Raw genomic sequence first — 22,923 nt, 5'->3', positions numbered from 1 at the left:
TAGAGGGCACAATTCTTGTTCCTCTTGAAATTTTCCATGAGGCGTTTTATTATGACTTCCAACAACTGTGTTGAGTATGCTTGAAATCGGTCTATAACTTAATGTAGATGTCATATAAACCTATCTGGGGTATTGACTTCTTGAGCGTCTACAGGGCGCAATTATTATCCGACTTGGTTGAAATTTTGTACAACGCTTATCCCATAACTTCCCACGTATGTGTCAAAAGCGGTCCGAATCGGTCTACAGCCTGATACAGCTTCCATATTAACCGATCTCCCAATTTTACTTCTAGAGGGCGCAATTCCTATCCGATTTTGCTGAAATTTAGCATGACGTGTTTTTTTTATGATCTCCAACAATTGTACAAAGTTTGACGCAAATCGGTCTATAACCTGATATAGTTTTTATATAAACCGATCTGGGATCTTGACTTCTTGAGCCTTTAGAGAGAGCAATTATTATCCGATTTGGCAGAAATCTTGTACAACGGTTCTTCCTATGACCCTCAACATACGTGTCAAATATGGTCTGAATCGGTCTATAGCCTGAGGAATCAGACCACTTCTTGTATAAAGACGAAGAAAATAGCTTATTTTAGTCGTAAATTTCAAGAGGCATTGAACACGAAAGATACTTGGAGACATATTAAGTCAATTGGAATAGGAAGTGCTAATGCATCAATTGATAGACATGTTGATTTAGATAAGATTAATAGGAGTTTTTCCAACATATCTTTTCCTGAGCCAAACGTACATTTTTACGACAGTAAATTTAGTAACGTTAACTGTAACAACACCTCACCAGACCTACATTTTGATCTTGAGCGTTTTGAACAAAGCGATATCGTTAGCGCTTTAGATTCGATTAAGTCTAATGCCATTGGTTCTGATGGTATTGACCCAAGATTTTTTAGGATAATTCTACCCTTTATTCTTCCGTATATGTACCATCTTTTTAACAATATTATTTAAAGGAGTTGCTATCCACAGTCTTGGAAACGGGCAAGGATAGTCCCAATACCAAAGAATAACCAGGAATTTAGACCAATAGCAATACTTCCATACGTCTCTAAGATATTTGAGACTCTAGTCAACCGGAAAATATCAGAATATATTGCGAATAATTCGCTGCTAACAGATTTTCAATCTGGTTTCCGGGCAATGCACAGTTGCACTACTGCACTTTTGAAAGTAGTTGAAGATGTAAGGAGTGATATTGACAGCGATAAAGTTACCTTTCTTGTTCTTTTAGATCATTCGAAAGCATTTGATTCCGTTGATCCCAATATACTTTGCCTTAAACTGAAACATTTATTTAAATTTTCTGAAAGATTCCTATCTTTCGAATAGAAGCCAATCGGTAAGTGTTGATAGCCGCTATTCTAGTTATCTTCCAGTCTCAAGAGGTGTTCCACAGGGGTCTGTATTGGGCCCATTCCTTTTTTCTTATATAGCAATGACCTTCCTAGACAATTGCGCAACTGTGGTATTCACATGTATGCCGACGACGTACAGCTGTATATGAGCTCCTCGCCAGAGAGGCGGATCGATGGCGTACTTCGACTTAATTATGACTTGTATAGGATAAACACATGGGCAAACGCCAATGGACTACTTTTAAATCCAACAAAGTCAAAGTGCCTTGTAATTGGTAGGAATCGGGTGACAATGCCGCCCAATCTTGACATGGCAATTGCTGGAGCTCCAATTGAGATTGTTTCATTTGCAAAAAACCTTGGTTTGGAGTTTGATGATAGACTTTCATGGAAGAATCATGTCAGTATGACAGTGGGCAGGACCTACGGCGTTTTACGAAACTTATATATGAGTCGACAGTATATACCCCTTTGTCAATAGGAATGCTTTTGGCTATAGGACAATTATTCTGCCGAAACTATTATACCCTTGCGAGGTTTTTTACGGTTGTGATGTAACTCATTGGAATAAATTACACGTGGCCTTTAACGAAGTCGTTAGATACATTTTTGGTTTGCGTAGAAAAGAATGGGTATCTGACTTTGCCAGACAAGTATATGGTGTCTCATTTAACTCGTTCCTTAAGAAACGCTCGTTGCAAATGATCCACAAGAAAATTTATACCAATGAACCGTCATACCTGGTTTCTGTATTGCTTTTGCCAACTCTACAAGAGGTCAAAAAGTAATACAAATACGTCATCAATATCGTGTATCTGAACAACAGTTCTTTTTTAATGCTATACGTCTCTGGAATAATCTTCCCAATTGTATTCAAATTATATGTAATGAACGACAGTTCAAATCTTTGATTTATAATCATTAATTATTTGTTTTTGTTTTTTTATAACTATTTACTAATTTATTTTATCAGTAACTTTGATTAAATTGTTAAATTATCCTTAGAGTTTCTTTTTCTTCTTTTAAAAAAAATTGTTTTAACATTTTTTATACCCTCTACCATAAGATGGGGGGTATACTAATTTCGTCATTCTGTTTGTAACTACTCGAAATATTCGTCTGAGACCCCATAAAGTATATATATTCTTGATCGTCGTGACATTTTATGTCGATCTAGCCATGTCCGTCCGTCTGTCCGTCCGTCCGTCCGTCTGTCTGTCGAAAGCACGCTAACTTCCGAAGGAGTAAATCTAGCCGCTTGAAATTTTTCACAAATACTTCTTATTAGTGTAGGTCGGTTGGTATTGTAAATGGACCATATCGGTCCATGTTTTGATATAGCTGCCATATAAACCTATCTTGGGTCTTGACTTCTTGAGCCTCTAGAGTGCGCAATTCTTATCCTATTGGAATGAAATTTGCACGACGTGTTTTGTTATGATATCCAACAACTGTGCCAAGTATGGTTCAAATCGGTCCATAACCTGATATAGCTGTCATATAAAACGATCTTGTGTCTTGACTTCTTGAGCCTCTAGAGGACGCAATTCTTATCCGATTTGAATGAATTTTGGCACGACGTGTTTTGTTATGATATCCAACAACTGTGCCAAGTATGGTTCAAATCGGTCTATAACCTGATATAGCTGCCATATAAACCGATCTTGGGTCTTGACTTCTTGAGCCTCTGGAGGGCGCAATTCTTATCCGATTTGACTGAAATTTTGCACGACGTGTTTTGTTATAATTTACAACAACTGTGCCAAGTATGGTTTAATTCGGTTCATAACCTGATATAGCTGCGATATAAACCGATCTGGGATCTTGACTTCTTGAGCCTGTAGAGGTCGCAATTATTATCCGATTTGCCTGAAATTTTGTACGACGGATTCTCTCATGACCATCAACATACGTGTTTATTATGGTCTGAATCGGTCTATAGCCCGATACAGCTCCCATATAAATCGATCTCTCTATTTTACTTCTTGAGCCCCCAAAGGGCGCAAATCTTATTCGAATTGGCTGACATTTTACACAGGTCTCCAACATATAATATAATTGTTGTCCAAACCGGACCATATCTTGATATCGCTCTAATAGCAGAGCAAATCTTTTCTTATATCCTTTTTTGCCTTAGAAGAGATGCCGGGAAAAGAGGGTATAAAAGATTCGGCCCGGCCGAACTTAGCACGCTTTTACTTGTTTTTCACATTATAATGCTCTTCGGATAGTGACCTCTACAAGTATGAACTTTCAAAACATTCGGGCACTGCAAATCCTAAATTAAAATACAATATATGTTGAGACTTTCAACACTACAAAGCCAACCTCAGTTTAAACTAATGAGTTTCTAGTAATTTTTTTTGTGGCACACATTGTGAAAACGTCATGTCGGTAACTCTATTCATTCGGACTGTACAAATCCGAGACTCTTTCCAGTCAACACGGACTCTTTCAACATGTCATTATAATGTATCATGTATACATAACCCTTAAATATCTAGCTTAAATAAATCACCTTACAGTAATCTGTGATTATGTATTAATGTCTGTATCTAAAGTGTAGGATTTTAACTGAATGTACACAAACTAAAAGTAGATTGTAGGATTTCAAAGCTTTCTCTCAGTTAGTTAAACACCTCACATAGAAATTCTATCCATCCATTTGTCCAAGCAACCAATACCATACTATATGCGCCATTTACGCTTTAATTTATTTCATGTCGTCCTTTTTCCTAGGTTTCATACAACAAAAACATGGACTACATGTAAAAGTAGGTAACACTAAATATACTTGAAAGTATACATTTATCAGTCCTTCGTCCTGTTGCTGCACACATACACAGAGGCTAGGAGATTCAGCAAACCTTTAGTTTACTGCTTTCATTGCTTTCGCATATTTTGTTTGTTTGACATTTGGTGCTAATAAATGCAGTTTAGTCCTTCAGTTTTGTACAAAATGGTAGTTGCACATACTTACATACACAGGTATCTATATATGCATAGAAGATATACAGGCTAGTGTTGTGAATGTTCTTAGATTCAAAAAGAGGAATAGAGTGTTTTCTGCTTGATGCACTATTGAGAATATTTTATAGCTAAATGTAGATATAAAAGTGTATGCCTCTCTTACAGTTTTGTCCAATAGGTCAGATGTTAGTTCAGGCTGTAATGCTGTCACTTAGTTGAAAGGTTGTGACACTAGCAAGTGATATAAAGGGTTCAATTGGTAATTTATGCCACATGTTTTGCTGACAAAAAGAATTTTAAGCAAACAAAAAATCTCGTAAAGAGCACAAATTGTCAAATAATGTTGTTTCAGCAAAAATGGAATAACTTAAGTTTTCCACAGAAGATTCAGTTGTAATCAGTCTTGAAATAATTCTCATTACTGGTTGGCTTCCCCATATATAACCAAGAACTATCCTATCCTCAAAACCGGTATTACATGAGGATACATTTAGAAGACAGATAATTTTTGGACAATGTCTAATGAGGAAACTCTAGAACTAATCGTTAATACACATTTCCCGGGAAACTCTCCAACGGACAACGTGGCGTCAGAAGAGATGGACTCTGATATGCATAGAGGAGGTTTTTGAGAAAATTTTGTCCGAGACGAAGATCCTTTGCGCGACTCCTTTAAATCGCCAGGCCCTGATGATTTATCGCCGGTTGAATTACAAGTTGGCTTGGCTTAGGGAGATATACTCTGTTTGTATCATCATGTCGTATATACCTGTGAGATGGAGGGACACAAACCTCATTTTCATACTAAAAGCAGGAAAACCTTACCACACGAAGGCGAATGACTTTCATCCTATTAGTCTGTCATCCTTTGTGCTGAAGATTCTAGAGAAAGGTGATAGAAACATCTCGGCAGAAACAGTCTCGGCAATAGCTTGCATGTAGTAAGAGCAGGTCCACTGAAACAGGCCTTCACGATATAGCTACATCGAAGGCTTTCTCGTTGTCAAGAAAAAAAATATGGTGGCCTTTCTTGAAATTGATGTTAAACCGACGTCAATCATGAAGGAGCTGGAGTTTCTAGGCATCAACACTACCGTAAGAAATTTTATTAATAACTTTCTTACTAAAAATGTTTTACGGCAGGCTTGGTATATGTAGATCTAAAAAGATGGGTCAGCAGATGAATGCCTCAAGGAGATGTACTGTCGCTTCTACTTTGGCATATTGCCGTTCCATCTAAAAAGATGGGTCAGCAGAGGAACGCCTCAAGGAGATGTACTGTCGCTTCTACTTTGGAATATTGTCCTTAGCAATATATTATTGTGTCTGGAAGAAAAAGTTGTAAAAATTGTAGCATATGCTAAAAACATGGCTATTGTACCTAAGGAAAAGTTTCCCTTCACTCTAAGAGATATACAACCGAAAACTCCAAGCACGACAGGGAAATGAGCTACCAAAAGTGGACTATGCGAAAATCCATGCAAGACAGAAGTAATTCTTTTCAGCAGGAGATAAAAATTGCACCTCTCTCTTCGGAGAAGAGAATGTTCCATTTACAGAACTCGCAAAATACCTGGGTGTTAGAGAGTGCAGGAAAGGCAACTTTTGCCTTTTAGACCTGCAGAGATCTATTGGCAAAAGTTGGGGGTTTGAACAATGTGTCATCCAGTGAGTGCATAATGCAGTTGTCAGACATTTAATGCTTATGGTGTTGTGGTCTGGTGGACTGCGCTTCAAAAGTCCATCTACTGTTCAATGCTCAGGCGGATCCAAAGGATGGCACTGAGGACGACACCATCTGATGCACTGAATTCAATGCTACAACTTATGTCTCTGGACAAAATTTTGGCACACGGAGTGCGTCCGTCACAGCCGTAAATATGATGAAGTTTATGAGGAATCCACTGAAGATATATGCCCGTTTACGATAGAGTAGCTAAGGAATATAGCCTACAGCCTCCAAAGCCGAAAAGCCGCCGGTCCCGACGGAATGCCGGCTTGGGTCATCAGGCAGTTAGATGAAAAAAGACCGTAATTTCTTCTTAGAAAGTTTTACCTGGTGCCTATTTGAAGGTGTTTTCGGGAAGTGTGGAAGAAACAAAAGCTGGAGCTCATTAGCAAGGGCTAGGTGATTCTCCATCCATATCTTTATACAGGCGTCTCTATATGCTGGAAACGATCGGCAAGCTTTTGGAGCGACTTATAAAGCCGCCGCTCCAGTACGCCATCATTGAGGCAGGTGGACTCTCAATGAGACAACATGGCTTCCGGGCAGGAATGTCCACGATCAGACATCTCGGAGATGTGAAAATATTAGGAGCGGCTAAGCATAGCAACCACTACTCTGGCCGATTGTCATCTTGGCCACACTGGATGTGAAGCAAGCATTCAATAGCCTTAGATGGACGGTCGTTCTCCAAGCACTCAGAGATGACTTAAATATCTCGGCGTATCTGATGAGAATAATGAAAAGTTACTTGTATAACAGTGTACTTATCTATAACTCTCAATATGGAACGAGTGAATATGAGGTAACATCAGGAGCGGTGCAAGACTCCATACTCCATTTTAAGCACTCAGAGATGACTTAAATATCTCGGCGTATCTGGTGAGAATAATGAAAAGTTACTTCCATAACAAAGTACTGGTTTATAACTCTCAAGATGGAAGGAGTGAATTTGAGGTCACATCAGGAACGGTGCAAGACTCCATACTCCATTTTAAGTAGGATATACTGATAACATCGCTGCAGTCATCAAAACAAGAGTCGCGGAAGGTGCAGAGGGCACACAACAACAGCTGATGCTAAGAGCAAAGGGCTGGCTGGATTCCCACGACGTGCAATGCAGAAGACGCAGTTACTACTCCTAACAAGAAAAAATATCCCAGTGGAACTGGATATACGCATAGATGGCATACTGGTGAAGACCAAGATATCGGTCAAATATCTAGCGATCCCACTGAGTACAAAGCTAATCTATGAGACAACAAAGGCCGCGAGAATAACGACGCAACTCAATCGACTGATGACAAACATAGGTGGGCCTTTCCCGAGCAGGCGCAGACTCTTAAAGGAGATATGCAATAGCATGCTGCAGGCCACCGTAGCACAGAGGTTAGCATGTCCGCCTATGACACTGCACGTCTGGGTTCGAATTCCGGCGAGACCCAAACTCCCCTCCTAATGCTGGCGACATTTGTGAGGTACTATGCCACATATATAGGCCAAGTAAAACCTTCTTCCTAAAGAGGTGTCACACTGCGACACGCTGTTCGGATTCGCCTATAAATAGGTGACCCCAGATCATTGAGCACAAACATTGATATGTGAAAAGTTTACTCCTGTTCCTTAATGGAATACGAAATCCCTGCTATCGCTACAAAGGCCGGCGGCTTTTAGGATCATATCATCCTACTGGACAGTGGCTGAGTTTGAAACCCTTGCGAAAACCGGATTAGTTCCAATAGACCTACAGGAAGTGCGCCAGGCTCTACACCTCAAGGTGCAGCACCCATAGTGGACACAGTGAGATTCAATTGGATCATACATGGCCATACGAGAGCAGTCTATCGAGAAATGGCAGCAAAGTTGAACGAATGAGAATCAGGCCAATTAGATGTGACGACTTACACCCGATGTGCAGAAATTGAGAGATAGGAGGCACGGCGACGTCTGCTATTACGTTACGCAGATATAGACAGGTCATGGTTACTTCCGAAAATACCTGCATAAAATGGGCAAATACTCTTCTAGCAAATGCATTTATGAGGAGCTAGAGGTTACAGACGATGTGGAACACACATTCTTCCTCTGAGAACGTAAGATCGAAAGACACACCGAACTGGAAACAGCGATTGGCGACATTTCGCCTGCGACAATAGCCCAGAGGATGCCGACAATGTGGAACACACATTCTTCCACTGAGAGCGCAAGGTCAAAGGACACACCAAACTGCAAACAGCGATTGGTGACATTTCGCCTGGGACAATAGCCCAGAGTATGCTCGAAGGCAAGAAGAATTGGGAAGCGGTGATGAGATACGCCGAACGAGTACTTTGCAGGAAGAAGATGAACCTGGACGCAGCGGCGTAGTGTATGAATGCGGAGATCTAGATGCAGACGCAATGACAATGATATGTACAATCACCAGGTATGGAGTCCACCTCGAAGTAATGCGAAAGCGGTTCCGAGGTAGATTTAATCCCCAAGGGTGACATAGGGTGGGTTTTTAGTCGTTATCGTTGGAAACAACTGAGTCCGGCATAATGTTAGACCGATACTAGTCACATGGGTAAAGCATATTCCCATTTTAAACTGCAAAAAAGACAAGTTTGGCCCTAAAATATTTCTATCTGAAAAGCATATGCTTCAAAATTATATCTGTTAGTCGCTTATGAAGTAAATGAGAGAGTGTCCATTAATATATAGCCGCATAAATTAAAAGAAAAGATCCTAATTTTGAAGTATTTCTTCTTTGGCTCGAAATCATAAACCAAAATCTTTCCAGTGAAGAAAATATGGTAAATTTGTAGTACCATTTTATTGTATGAGTACTCGTATATCTAATTACTAAAATTCTTCGACCAAATAAGATCCTTAAAAATTTGGTTATACATTTATTTGGTGTGGATACATTTGAGGGAGCATGATTTTGTATAAAAAGTGTGAGAAGTTTGCCCCTGTTCCTTAGTGGAATGTTCATGGGCAAAATTTGCAATTTTACATGACTTTACATCTTTTTGCCATTAACAAATGTTCTCCTTTTATTTGACGACTGCCGCAAATTTTCATTTCTTGTGATGAAGTTTTACACACTTCAAGTACTAACAAATGTCGCAAACATTGGTTACGGTATAAACACCGTTGAAAAGTATTCCTAAAGTTCTACCAAGTATTTAAATACAGATTTTCTCTGTACTAGTTGGACATGCTAAACATTGCACCACTTTGACCTCCTTAACGTTTTATAAGTGTAGATTTTAGTTTAATATGCTATGGTAAAGTTACAGCTTCTCTATATTTAGCTCTCATTTTATAACCTTCTCCCTACACAACTCATAGTTGAATGAGTTTATGGGTCAGTCGAGAATTTTGTGCGTTGCAAAATTTTCTCTTCAGTCTGTTTTTTTTCCTTGTGAATAATTTGTTGTTGGTATCATCTTTTGTGGCCTTTGCTGTGCTTGCAAAGAAACGTTCTTTATGGAGTGCTTCGTTTTTATAACGTGATGGAAATTTTAAATCTTCAACCCTTCGCATAAAGTTCAAGCATTTAGTTTCTGTGGGATTCCTATGACAAAAAGGAATTGAGGAAAGCATGACTGGGATTTGAGTTCATTAAAATATGTGGACAGATTAAAGGAATTCATAAAGACAAAGTAATCACAATGTATAAACGGGATCAAGGAAAATAGTTCTAGGGTGGTAATTTTCATTGTTTTTGCTGCTGGCAGAAAATTATGCAAGTGTTTGGAAGGCGCCTAATTTAACTTGAAGAACATAGGCAACATAATATTTATATTTACTAACTTTTCAAAATATCAGAGAAAGTCGAGATTACACGAATAAAAATAATGAAAACATCTTTTGTAGCAAAGCCAATGACGAAATTTGTTAATTTTCTTGGTATAATTTATTTTGAATCTCAACAAGCCAAAGTACAAATTTGTTGTTGAAAGGCTCTCACCATGCAAGCCAACATATTCCAAAAAAAAAATTGTTCAAAAGCAAAACAAAAAAACATTTTATCAACCACGCCCAGTGGTGCGGACGAAGGAAACAGGTGGCAAAAATCAATATTTTCATATGTGCCTACGAAATTTTGAAAGAACCTATCTTATGTAAAACTTTCTAACGATTTCAAAAATGGTACAATTAAAAATGTCAGATTTTTGGTTTAGGAGTTCAAACTAGACCACTTTTCGATTTTCAAAAAACTCACAATTTTTAGGTAATTTGGTCCGTTTGCAAGGGTAATATCTCGAAAACTTAATAAGGGATTGCCATTTTTGTCTATTGTTGGACATACCTAGTAAATGTATTATTATCGAAATGCTAATAATTATTTATTTGAGCTTCTCTAGATAAATCACTATTTAAAAAGTACCAATTATTTCAATTTTTTCCAACTTTGATGGAAAATAAAAAAATACACCAATTTATACCCTCACCATATTTTCAAAATACGCTCTTTGATTTTACCTTAACATAGTTCAAATGCGTTTAGCAGGCTGTACTTGCCCCAAAAATCCTTGGAATATTTCTACAACTTTTAAATATACACGAAACTTAACATAGTGATTGTCGAATTTTGGAATAGTTTTCAATAAGTATGCAAAATTTGGAGACCCTAGTAGGTCAGGGACTGACATAGGGCATTTATGTTGGTCACCTCGAGGATACCATTTTTTGAAGTGCGGCCAAATAAGCATTGATAGGCTGAACGTCATGATTTTTTGTAAAAGATAGATCTCGTGAAATCCTACAAAAAACATGCCTACATGCTTGGAATGTCTATAATGGATTATGAGATATTGGAGTTACAACAATTTGTATACCCTCCACCGTAGGATGGGGGTATACTAATGTCGTCATTCTGTTTGTAACTACTCGAAATATACGTCTAAGACCCCATAAAGTGTATATATTCTTGATCGTCGTGACATTTTATGTCGATCTAGCCATGTCCGTCCGTCTGTCTGTCGAAAGCACGCAAACTTTCGAAGGAGTAAACCTAGCCGCTTGAAATTTTGCACAAATACTTTTTATTCGTATAGGTCGGTTGAGATTGTAAATGGGCCATATCGGTCTATGTTTTGCCATATAAACCGATCTTGGGTCTTGACTTCTAGAGGGCGCAATTCCTATCCGATTTGGCTGATATTTTGCATGACGTATTTTATTCTAACTTTCAACAACTGTGCCAAATAAGGTTCAAATCGGTTCATAAACTGATACAGTTGAGGTCACAATCACTATCCGATTTGCCTGAAATTTTGAACGACGGATCCTCGCATGACCATTAACATACGTGTTTATTATGGGCTAAATCGGTCTATAGCCTGATACAGCTCCCATATAAATCGATCTCTCTATTCATATAATTTAATTGTGGCCCAAACCGGATCATATCTTGATATCGCTCTAATAGCAGAGCAGTTTTTTTCTTATATCCTGTTTTGCCTAAGAAGAGATGGCGGGAAAAGAACTCGACAAATACGATCCATGGATTCGGCCCGGCCAAACTTAGCATGCTTTTACTTGTTTTCGGTGATTTCAGTTATTGTATCATCGGTATTTTTGGAATCGTGGTACTATTTCTTTACCAATTGCAAATCTGAAATGTTACAATTCTCTGAATACAAAAAAATTGATAAAGATTGTCCTTTCCTACAAAACTTCACAACTTAAAATTTTGAAAAAAAAAATAAATTATGATGAAAATTTTACAGAAAATTAAAAAAATTATTTGACATTTTTTTAGGCTTTGGTTGATAGTTTTAAAATAAAAAAGCCTGAAAAAAGAAGAAAAAAATTTAAAATTAAAAAAATGATCGGTCCAAAGGATATGATTTTTGCAACGAAAAAACTCACACCGTGCGACGCACAGTGGGAGAAAATCAAAAAAACTGGTAAAAAATATGCCGTGTGAAAGATAAAGAGATAGGGTAGAGATATTTCTATGAAATTGAGATATATCTTTGAAACGGTTAGAGCTGAGGTATTAACAAGATCGTGTGCAAAATTTCAAGGTCTTAGATCGTCCGGGGACCTTTTGGCAGGCACCTATAGTTGGTCACAGGGGAATTACGAAATATTGTTCGGGCTGCCAAATCTTCATTTATGGTCTAATTTTCAAAGAAACAGATTCGAAGAAAAAAACGAATAGAGATATCTTAGTAATTTTTGTTCAATATTGCACATAAAAGTGCCCTTAAAAAAACTAAAAATAAATTCTTCCAGAATTTATTTACAAAAATATCCAAAATATCTCTCTCGAACAGAGATGGTTTCAAAATCGCGCTACATGGTAGTACTACTAGTACTTAACAACTATCTCAACTGAAGCATTTGTTGAAAACCCACAAAATTTCAATTATTTCGTCTATCAAGTCTCTACAAACCTACTTCAACAAATAATGTCTTCAAATCAATGCTAAAATTCGTTGAGAATTTAAAGTTTCACACACAAATTTGGTAGTTGATTGTTGAAGGAATGAAACTTCATAGAGAAAATATCTCACAAATTTTTTGAGAAGAATATGAGCTTTTACCTATAAGGTGTAGTTAGTCTGTATCTCCAATACACCATGATACACAGCTGAAGGCAGATATTTTTGTGCAAAAATTGAGAAAAGATCTAAAAAAGCTTATATGAGCATTGATGAAATATAAACGGGTTTTATATGTATCAAAATATTTGGTTTGCATTTAAGACATGGAAGACAGCATTGTACTCTCCTTTTCATTTGTTGCAATTATCAAATTTACCCATGAACATTCCTGTCCTATTCAAGTTTTAAGCTCAATGATTAGGATCCTTCTTTTATTACTTGTCAGATTTCTAACATACTTTTCTTCTTTTCTCTCTTTCTAGCTCTCTGCTGCTGGCAGCAATCTCAATCTACGTTCGCGACCAGCTGCTGCCTCCATGATACGACCACATTCGGCAGACTTTTTGGAGTATGAGGCACGTGCTGAGGCAGCCTCAGATGCTGCTGCAGTAGCTGCCGCCACAGCAATGATTAAACCAGATCCTGTGCGAGCACCACGTCCCAAATCCAGTCTGGACATCAATCGAACACCCGACAGCTTTTACTATTCGGAAGAGAACTATGCCGAGAAGATGCGCAAGAGTGCTCTGTATTTGCAAAATCCACAGGCGCAACCGCAAGCAGCGGTTGGTAATTATCGCATGGCCACTGGCTCTAGCGATTTCCTAAGCCCTGTGGCCAGTGGCATGAATACCATTGCCTATGAGAATCCATATGAGCGCATTTACAAACGCAACGAATTGTTGCAAGACGCCTTAGGTAATCAAGCAGGTCATACTAGCATTCCACGTATGAGTCGTTCACAAACCATGGGCGGCGGGGCCCAAATTCGTTCATCATCAACTCACCCACATCATCCACTCTCCCCTACAATGGGTACATATCAGCCACAACAACAACAGGCACCACCGCTGCATACGCCATTACTATCATCCGGTCTCACAACTCAAGAAATTATCCAACAAAATGAACAGTTCCTACGTTCAGCTAGTGCTCGCTTACCTAAGCGTTCATCGACATTTGACGATGAACCTCTATCCACGACCACAACCACTACAACACCCACTTCTCCTCCTCCACCCACAGGCACAACAGCAGCAGGCGCAACATCCGCCACTGGGACCACGGCCAGTAGCGCCGCCACCACGGCCCATCTGGAGGGCGAACGCAAACGGGAGGAGTCCATGAAACGTTTGCTGGAATGGAAACAGCGTATGCTGCAATCACCGCTAACGCGTAAATCAGCCCAACACGTATCCAATTCGGCCACGGCTGCCACACAAATTGGCCAAAAGACAAATGGCAATGGTGGGCCGAGCAGCAGCAGCAGCAACACAAACATCACTGCCAAGAACAATGGCAACAACAAGGGCTCGAGCAATCTAAAGGCCATGACAAAAATGGGCAGTAATCCCAATATCATGTTGACATCGTCCAATGCAGGCCAAAAGGGTGGTAGTTTGGCTGGTGCTAATGCATCCACGGCGGGTGGCATAATACAGCGTCGACGATCGGAAAGTCAGGCCACAAGTGGCCCCACCTTGGCTGCTGGTTATAATTCCTATTCCTCGGATGATGAAGGTAATTAATAATGCATGACGTATCTACATATTTATGCATACAGATGAACTGCAACAGGATAATCATACACATGAACACCCACGAAAATCACGCACGCAACACATTCACACACATATACACATTAAAACACACACACACACACGAACGCATCAATATTCACACACAAAAGGCCACATAAACCGAATTATGCAAAAGGTGTGCATTAGGTTGAGTCGAAATCGAAGCGATAAACTATGTCTGAAAATGATCACTTGAAAAATGAGTTACCTTTGCCACGACTAACATCGTGTTTTTAGATGTCGAAAAGAGCATTCAGGCGAATGGAAGACAGTCACTATGAACTTAATTTGTCTCTATAGGCAGTTTTTTGATATTTATTTTTATTGAGTTTTACGGTTTATTTTGTTATTGACAGATCTACAGGGTAGCTGACAGGAAGTGTTACCAATCAAACGGCGACATTTTTTGTTTTAAAAATATTTTTTTATTAAATCAAATTACAAAAACTTCCATTTACTTTTGGTTGATGTGACCACATTTTGCCTTGACTATTGCTCTGAGTCTATTAAAAAAACCAGTTTTACGAAAAGTAAAATTTTGTGTAAAAAAAGACTAAAAATTAACTTAGATTTTTGGAAAATTTTACAAATAGGTATATTTTTTAACGAAAAATCATGGATTAGCATATGGATTGCTCTTAGCCGGTTGTCGAGTTGGTAGCGTGCTTGATTACCAGGGCAGGGGTCGTGGGTTCGATTCCGCCAGAAGACTTGGTCTGTCGCTACAATGGACTTAAAACTGTCTAAGTGAGTCTATAAAGGACTGCCACTCTGACCTAACCTAACCCAACCTAGAGTAAGCCAAAAACCAAGAAAGTCATAACCAGTGTACAAATAAACGCACAATGGTTCTCAAAATGTTCGCTTCGAATATTTTCGTTTCGAACGCCCATTTGTTGATTTGGTTGACTAATCAGAGTGCCTGTGTTCAAATCCCGGCTCGAATCAAAAAAAAATATATCAGCGGTGGTTAATGCTGGCGGCATTTGCAAGGCATTCAATCATCTAAAATGGAAAATTTGTGGGAAAATATACATATGTCAAATTAAACAGAATGAGGCTTCTCGTCACAGAAAGCGATAGTAAAAAGTGGGAAAATTATTAACTAGAAATGTAAAAAGAGTCAACGTTTAGGTGGTACCTTTTCGGGCTTTGCGTGACCAAAGAGCACCAAACCTAATGCGAAAAGCACACTAAGTTAATAACCCTGGACGTGGCTATGCTGTTAGGGGAAGTTTCCCAGCACCCTTAAGAGACGCGAGTTGGTGGCCGAAAGTGATATAGGCATCTAAAGCATGTGTCTTAAAAGCTGAAAAGAATGGCCTTGTGCAAGCCTTTGCTAGGTATTTATCCGTCTACGACAGAATTAGTGCTTTCAACGGCAGATACATGATATCCACGATAGCACATGCCTCCCCTGCTAAGAGGATGTTCTATTTACTAAAAACGCAAAATACTTCGAAATTCTGCTGGACATGAGATGAACTAAAAATTTGGCATTTTACTTTACTTTACTTTAATTTGCTATGACATAATATTTCTTCCACTAGCCGAACGTAGAATAGCGTTCCAAGCGCCTCGATCTTCTGCGCTCATTCTAAAATCTCTGACACCAAGTGTCGAGGTGTCTCCCACAACTTGATCTTTCCATCGGGCTTTTGGTCTTCCCGGTTTGCGTGTACCACCGTGTTTGCCTTCAAAAGACTTCTTTGCTGGAGCTTCTTCATCCATTCTGACAACATGACCAAGCCAACGCAGCCGTTGTATTTTGATGCGTGTAACTATGCTATCGTCGTCATACAGCTCATACAGCTCGTGGTTCATAAGTCGCCTATATTCTCCGTTAACGCAAACTGGTCCATATATTTTACGAAGAATCTTTCTCTAAAATACTCCAAGCACTGCCTCATCTGCTTTCACAAGTACCCATGCTTCAGAACCATATAACAGCACGGGTAGTACCAGTGTCTTGTAAAGTGTAGTCTTCGTCTGTCGAGAGGTGGCCTTGTTTCTAAACTGCTTACTTAGTCCAAAGTAGCATCTGTTTGCCAGTATTATTCTTCGCTTTATCTCAAAACTGGTGTCATTTGGCATTTTAGGAAGATAAAAAAGGAAACGATTTCCCTATACACCTGCAAAAGTTGTCAGATCTATCATGCTCTAGGTTCTTGCGGTCTGCTGGACGGCGCTTGAAAAATCGACTTTCAAAAAGCCGCACTGTAGATGACACATAATAGCGCCTAACATTGTGGCTGGTCATATTGCAGTGAGGTTGAGATAGCTTTTTATTTAGTCAAGCAGGGGCTACAAACATTGTGCTATATTCGACGCAATAACATGGATTACTTATTGCCTGAGCCGTTATTAAGGTCACCCGGACCTAATCGAATATTCCCGCCTATGCAACAGATGGAGGCGGTTTACTCGGCGCCCCAGCTGGCCACAATATATTCACAGCCTGCTAAGGACTTGCATATACTTTGAAAGCCTAGAAGTAGGCAAGCATATGAGCTTCTAGTGGATTCTATGAAAAGAGTACGATACCCAAAGAGTTAATCAGATAACAGCAGTATACCTATGTCAAGGGAAGGTCAGTGAATATCGCCCTGCACAAGGCTGTGAATGAAATAGACGAATCCTTTGATACCAAAGATGTGCACTTTGGTGCTATGCATTGAGATCGAGGGGGCTTTAATAATACACTAATATAATAATACACACGATACATTAATTCAATCCTTAGACCAGTACCGGGAGGACGGGGACATTTTGTCGCCACTGCTGTGGGTGACCACCATTAATAACCTTTTACGGATGTCGACTGGAAAGGATTTGAACACGTATGCTACGCAAAGGATGTTATCATATTTCTAAGGGCTAAGAGTCCCAATCCATCATGGCGCAGAGGTTAGCATGTCTGGGTATGAGTTCAACGCCTGGGTTCTAATCCTGTCGTGAACATCAGAAACTTTTTCAGCGATGATTTTTCCTTAGTAATACTGGTTACATTTGTGAGGTATCCTGCCATGTTGAAACTTTTCTACCAAGTGGTGTCTCTGTGCGGCACGCAGTTCGGATTTGGCAATAGACAGAAGGCCTCTTATCATTGAGCTTAAAAATTAATCGGACTGCATTTATTGATGTGAGAGACGTATTCCCGGTTCCTTAATGGTATTTTCATGGGAAATTTACAAAAAGTCCGAATCAGCTATGCAGAAGACCCGAAATGGTCTTGAAAATTGCATACGTTCGGGCTAGATCTATGGTCTGAAGCTGAGATCCCAGAGAAGACAGAGATCTGCCTTTTTATGAGAAAGACAAAGTTTAGCCAATTTTGAGGCGCCACGTTTCCGCAACAGAACAATATCGATATCCGATAAGGTCAAATACTTAGAAGTGGTTTTGAACAGAAAACTGAACTGGATGTTCAGCGTACCGAGAATGCTCACATATGTTGGGCGCTATGTTGACGGGCCGTAGGCTCAAAATGGAGCCTGTTCCAAAGATAGTCCACTGGCTACAGGAGTGTGATTAGACGATACTTACTATCAGTAGTTTGGTGGACTGCGGAGGCGGAGACGACCATGCCCACTAGGCCACCCGAGACTATTCTAGATATCCGACTCATAGACATACAGATAAGTGTGAGGTACCTACTGCCGCTATAAAACTTACAGCGATGGGAGAATGAATATAGGATAGGAGCAGGTAACACCTTCGCGGCATAATCGAGACAACGATAGACAACCTGAAAGGAATGAAAGAGGTTTCAGATCGGTTACTAGAGACGACACTTGAGGTCGAGTGCGAGCCACCGTCATAGTTGCGGATTGACAGAACTCTATTTTCATTTCCATCTGGGATTTAATGCTATATGAATGGATTAAAACTAAACCAGTAAGGAAAGGCAAAAGTCGGGCGGAGCCGAGCCACCGAGTCTACGTAATACTTTTAATATATAGCACTTATATCCAAATCTAGTCAGACTTTAATGTTGCTTACCCATTGAAATATCGAATTGAACCTTCTACGTTTTTTTATGATGCTAGGCAAATTGTAGCTACTACAGCATTAATAGTCGAAACGATTAAAAGATATATATGGGAGTTTTATCTAAATCTGGTTCGATTTTGATGACATTTAATGCATGTAGTACGACGTTTTATAAGGATGGGACCAAAATTGTGCCTTCTACAGCCTTAAAAGACCATATCGGATGAAAGATATATATGGGAGCTATATAAATCTGATCCGGTTCTGATGAAATTTTGCACACATACTAGGACGTGAAAAAAAGCACTTCGAGCCAAATTTGGAAAAGATCGGACCAAAATTGTGCCTTTTACAGGCTTAAAAGACCATATCGGATGAATGATATATACGGGAGATATATATAAATCTTATCCGGTTCTGATGAAATTTTGGACACATACTAGGACGTCAAGAAAAACTCTTTGTGCCCAATTTTGTAAGGATCGGACCAAAATTGTGTCTTCTACAGTCTAAAAAGACCATATCGGATGAAAGATGTATATGGGAGCTATATCTAAATCTTGATCGATCAATAGCGGTCGTTCTTGGACCAAAAAAGAGACTTATGCTAAATTTTGTAAAAATCGGACAACAAATGCGACCAGTATCTTGATTACAAGAATAAATGGACAGACACACAGACGGACGTAGCTAAATCGAATCAGGTAGTGATTGCAAGCCGATCCGTATACTTATCTTTGGGTCTAGCTCTTCTCCTTCTTAGCGTTGCAAACCAATGCACAAATCTATAATACCCTGTACCACAGTGGTGGTGTGGGGTATAAAAACGAAGTTTGCCTGGCATTAAGGGCCCAGGGACTTAGATCTGTTGCCGACTGACAGACCATAGTAGTATGGTCCTGCGGGTGGAAATCCGGGCGTTCACTATTGTGAACACCTTTATGGGAACGAAAGAGCATACGACTATGGGCTCACTTATGCCCCTCGTACGTGCCGTAAGTGAAAGAGTGTATAGGGCATACGGAAAAACTCAGGTGACGTTGCAGAGATATCTAAGACCTTAACAGGACTTTTTTGTTGTTTTTAAGCACTATCCAACAAAACTTTGATAAACCAGACCACAAATGAAGATATGACAACCTTAAGGGCCTCCCAATAAACCCTCGGACGACTTAGGAGCTTAAAATTAGACATTTTTTTCACGTAACCAACACGTAGGGCATGTCCCCTAGATATGAAGTGCATTGCGTTGGCAATTAGGAAAGTTAAGGGTTGGAGGGGGAAAGAGGGGGTAGTATTTATTGATATAAGTCTTAAATTTCTGAACGTCAATGTCGATGGGAAAGACATTAGCCGGAAGTCGATTCCACATACAAATGGTTCGGGCGAAAAATTAATTATCTCGGTAATGCATGGTTCGGTCGACTGGCCAATCAATTACAAACGGGTGTGAGTTCCTGGCAAATCTTGCATTCGTGGTGAACATCCTAGCCTCAGGAATAAGAAGACGAATATCCCTGGAACACACGCCATGAAAATAACGACTGAGCAATACAACGCTACCCACATTCCGTCGATGTTCAAGAGAAGCAATAGAGTTGGATACCCTACTGTCCCCAATCAACACTATCGCTTTCCGTTGAACCCGATCAAGTAGCTCCAAGGATGATTTTGGAGCTCCTACCCATATATGAGAGTTATATTCCATCCTCGGCCTGATGTAGGTAGTATAGATATTGAGTAGATCCGAAGAGGTGAAATATTTCTTGCACCGTTTAAGAAACACTTGAATGCTTCTTTCGACACTTCGAATATGTGTTTTGATCAGCGGACATCACATTATATCTACATGCCCAGAACATCAGTAGTATTTGACTAGATAGATATAGATATTGAACCTATACCGTCGTTAGATATCGATTAAAGTGGGTCAGTGCATACGCTTGTGAGACAAGAATCAGCACTGCGTCTTCTGTGCGTTAAAGTCTACTCAGTTCATTCTACTCAACTCGTAAATGGCCAACAAATCCTGGGAGAGCGTCTCATCCATAACGCGCCTCCTGTCCACAATTTCTTGAGGACTGGGGCCTATGGTCGAATGAATATGAATGACACAGACTACTGTCACCGGCAAATGAGTAGACTGGATTCGAAGTCGACCCAGTAGATCGTCAATGAAAATAGGAAAAAGGGAAGGGGAAAGGACAGAGCCTTGTGGCACATCTGCGATCAATGTATACTCATCTCATGAGAACCCATCTACAACAACTCGTATCGTGCGATCTCTGAAAAAGCTCGATATAAATCGAACGAAGTTATTACCGACTCCAAAAGCGACATGCTTTGATAAAAGTGCACCGCGCCAGACCTTATCAAATGCCTTGGAGATATCCAGAGCAACGACCTTACTCTCACCAAACTGGTGGATAGAGCGACTCCATCGTTCCGACAAAAATGTCATTAGGTCCCATAGAGCGATTTTTGCGGAATCCATATTGTCTGTCGCTAAGAAGGCCATTGAACTCTAAGTATCTGACAAGATGATGGTTAACCATACTTTCCATAACCTTGGAGAGCGCGGAGCATATCTCAATTGGCCGGTAATTCGCAGGGTTGTTCGCCCCACCTTTTATGGGAACGGGCTGAACGTTCGCAACCTTCCAACGCGCTGGGAAAACTTCCGCACGGTAAGCAAGGTTGGAAAAGTTGCGTAGTGGACGAGCAAGCGTTGAAGAACAATTACAAAGGACAAGTGTTGATATACCGTCCGGTCTCGGAGATTTATCGAGATCCGCAAGGACTCTTGTAACTCCACGTGTTCGAAATAATATCTGAGGCATCGAACTAGATACACTATCAGTCACATGGAGTAGTTGATTACTAAGCGGCAAGGAAGAATTTCCTGCAAACATTTCAGCCAGTAGATTAGCTTTATCATCCGGGTCAGTGAATACCTGATCATCCTTAACAAGAGTTGGGATCGCCGATGGGTTGCCCTCTGACCTTACATTATCTCGTTATAAATTCAGCTTTAACTATTCCAAATTTATCTCTACCTGCTCGCAAATCGCATATTTTTATACCTTCACCATTGGATGGGGGGTATACTAACTTCGTCATTCTGTTTGTAACTACTCGAAATATTCGTCTAAGACCCCATAAAGTATATATATTCTTGATCGTCGCAACATTTTATGTCCATCTGTCCATGTCCGTCCGTCTGTCCGTCCGTCCGTCTGTCTCTCGAAAGCACGCTATCTTCCAAGGAGTAAAGCTAGCAGCTTGAAATTTTGCACAAATACTTCTTATTAGTGTAGATCGGTTGGTATTGTAAATGGGCCATATCGGTCCATGTTTTGATATAGCTGCCATATAAGCCGATCATGGGTCTTTTTTGCCTAAGAAGAGAAGCCGGGAAAAGAACTCGACAAATGCGATCCATGGTGGATGGTATATTAGATTCGGCCCGCCCGAACTTAGCACACTTTTACTTGTTTATCCATCTCATCCCACTGTGCTTTGAAGCATTTCTACTGCCAATGCCCGGCTTTCGCGTCTTGGCTATTATTAATACTTGGTCGAAACAAATATGTGTTCGATTAATGCATAGTTAACAACAAATTGCGCAATATTAGAATTTTAATACCCTCTACCATAGGATGGGGGTATACTTTTTCGTCATTCTGTTTGTAACTCCTCGAAATATGCGTCTGATACCCCATAAAGTATATATATTCTTTATCGTCATGTCATTTTAAGTCGATCTAGCCATGTCCGTCTGTCTGTCGAAAGCACGCTTGAAATTTTGTACAAATACTTCTTATATGTGTAGGTCGGTTGGGATTGTAAATGGGCCAAATCGGTCCATGTTTTGATATAGCTGCCATATAAACCGATCTTGGGTCTTGACTTCTTGAGCCTCTAGAGGGCGCAATTTTCGTCTGATTTGACTGAAATTTTGCATGAAGTGTTTTGTTATGACTTCCAATAACTATGCTAAGTAAGATTCAAATCAGTACATAACCTGATATAGCTGCCATATAAACCGATCTCGGATCTTGACTTCTTGAGCCTCTAGAGGGCGCAATTCTCATCCGATTTGGCAGATATTTTGTACAACGGCTTCCCTCATGACTTTTAACATTCGTGTCTAATATGGTCTGAATCGAACAATAGCTTGATAGAGCTCCCATATAAACCTATCTCCCGATTTTGCTTCTTGTTTTATACTGTTTTCGGCGATTTATTTCAATTTCAATAGGCTTCCAGCCATGCCAAAATGTAATCTGTTTCAAATTTTAAGAAAACACAATCAGAATTGCTGACCTATCACATTCAGTTAACTTTTTTAAAATAATTCTTGACACACAAAGCGTTAGTTAGAGTGAACACATCCACAGACTTCACTTAACAAAAGTCTTGCTGCCTTTTTTATACCAAGTGTTTCTCAACCGCTAGTTGAGCCATATTACCATAATAGTCATATTATTTAAGTTGGTACATTTTCCGAGATTTCGACTCGTCCCTATGTAGCCCCATCATTACACAACCACAACACTAGACCACAACATAAATACACATGAATACACTTACATACCTACTCTTACCTATAAACTTTTCGTGTGCTTTTAAATGAAAAATTTAAAATGAAAATCCTTTTCCTTCCTATTT

At 39.7% G+C, this 22,923-nt stretch overlaps 1 protein-coding gene and 1 long non-coding RNA gene across 16 annotated transcripts in view; one reads left to right on the top strand and one right to left on the bottom strand.

The window, feature by feature from the left end:
- LOC106082286 (uncharacterized) overlaps positions 1–22,923 on the top strand; it is a 453,600-nt gene that overhangs the window by 367,876 nt on the left and 62,801 nt on the right. For 14 of the 15 annotated variants that reach the window (XR_001220481.2, XR_001220484.2, XM_013244761.2 and 11 more), the window contains one exon: positions 12,943–14,200. Coding sequence is in view for 13 of the 15 variants with exons in the window: in XM_013244761.2 (XP_013100215.2) it covers positions 12,943–14,200 (1,258 nt within the window). In the remaining 2 variants the exon portion in view is untranslated. The remainder of the gene's footprint in view (positions 1–12,942; positions 14,201–22,923) is intronic. The other variant, XM_013244734.2, reaches the window with a different exon arrangement.
- LOC131995191 (uncharacterized) lies at positions 11,357–14,588 on the bottom strand. Its single transcript, XR_009397240.1, has 2 exons — positions 14,468–14,588; positions 11,357–11,860 (listed from the first exon to the last, which is right to left on the bottom strand). It is a non-coding gene; the product is annotated as an uncharacterized LOC131995191 (long non-coding RNA).

Source organism: Stomoxys calcitrans, chromosome 2 (assembly GCF_963082655.1).
Source record: "Stomoxys calcitrans chromosome 2, idStoCalc2.1, whole genome shotgun sequence".
NCBI classification, from domain to species: domain Eukaryota; kingdom Metazoa; phylum Arthropoda; class Insecta; order Diptera; family Muscidae; genus Stomoxys; species Stomoxys calcitrans.
This window is presented reverse-complemented; position numbering and strand designations above follow the sequence as displayed.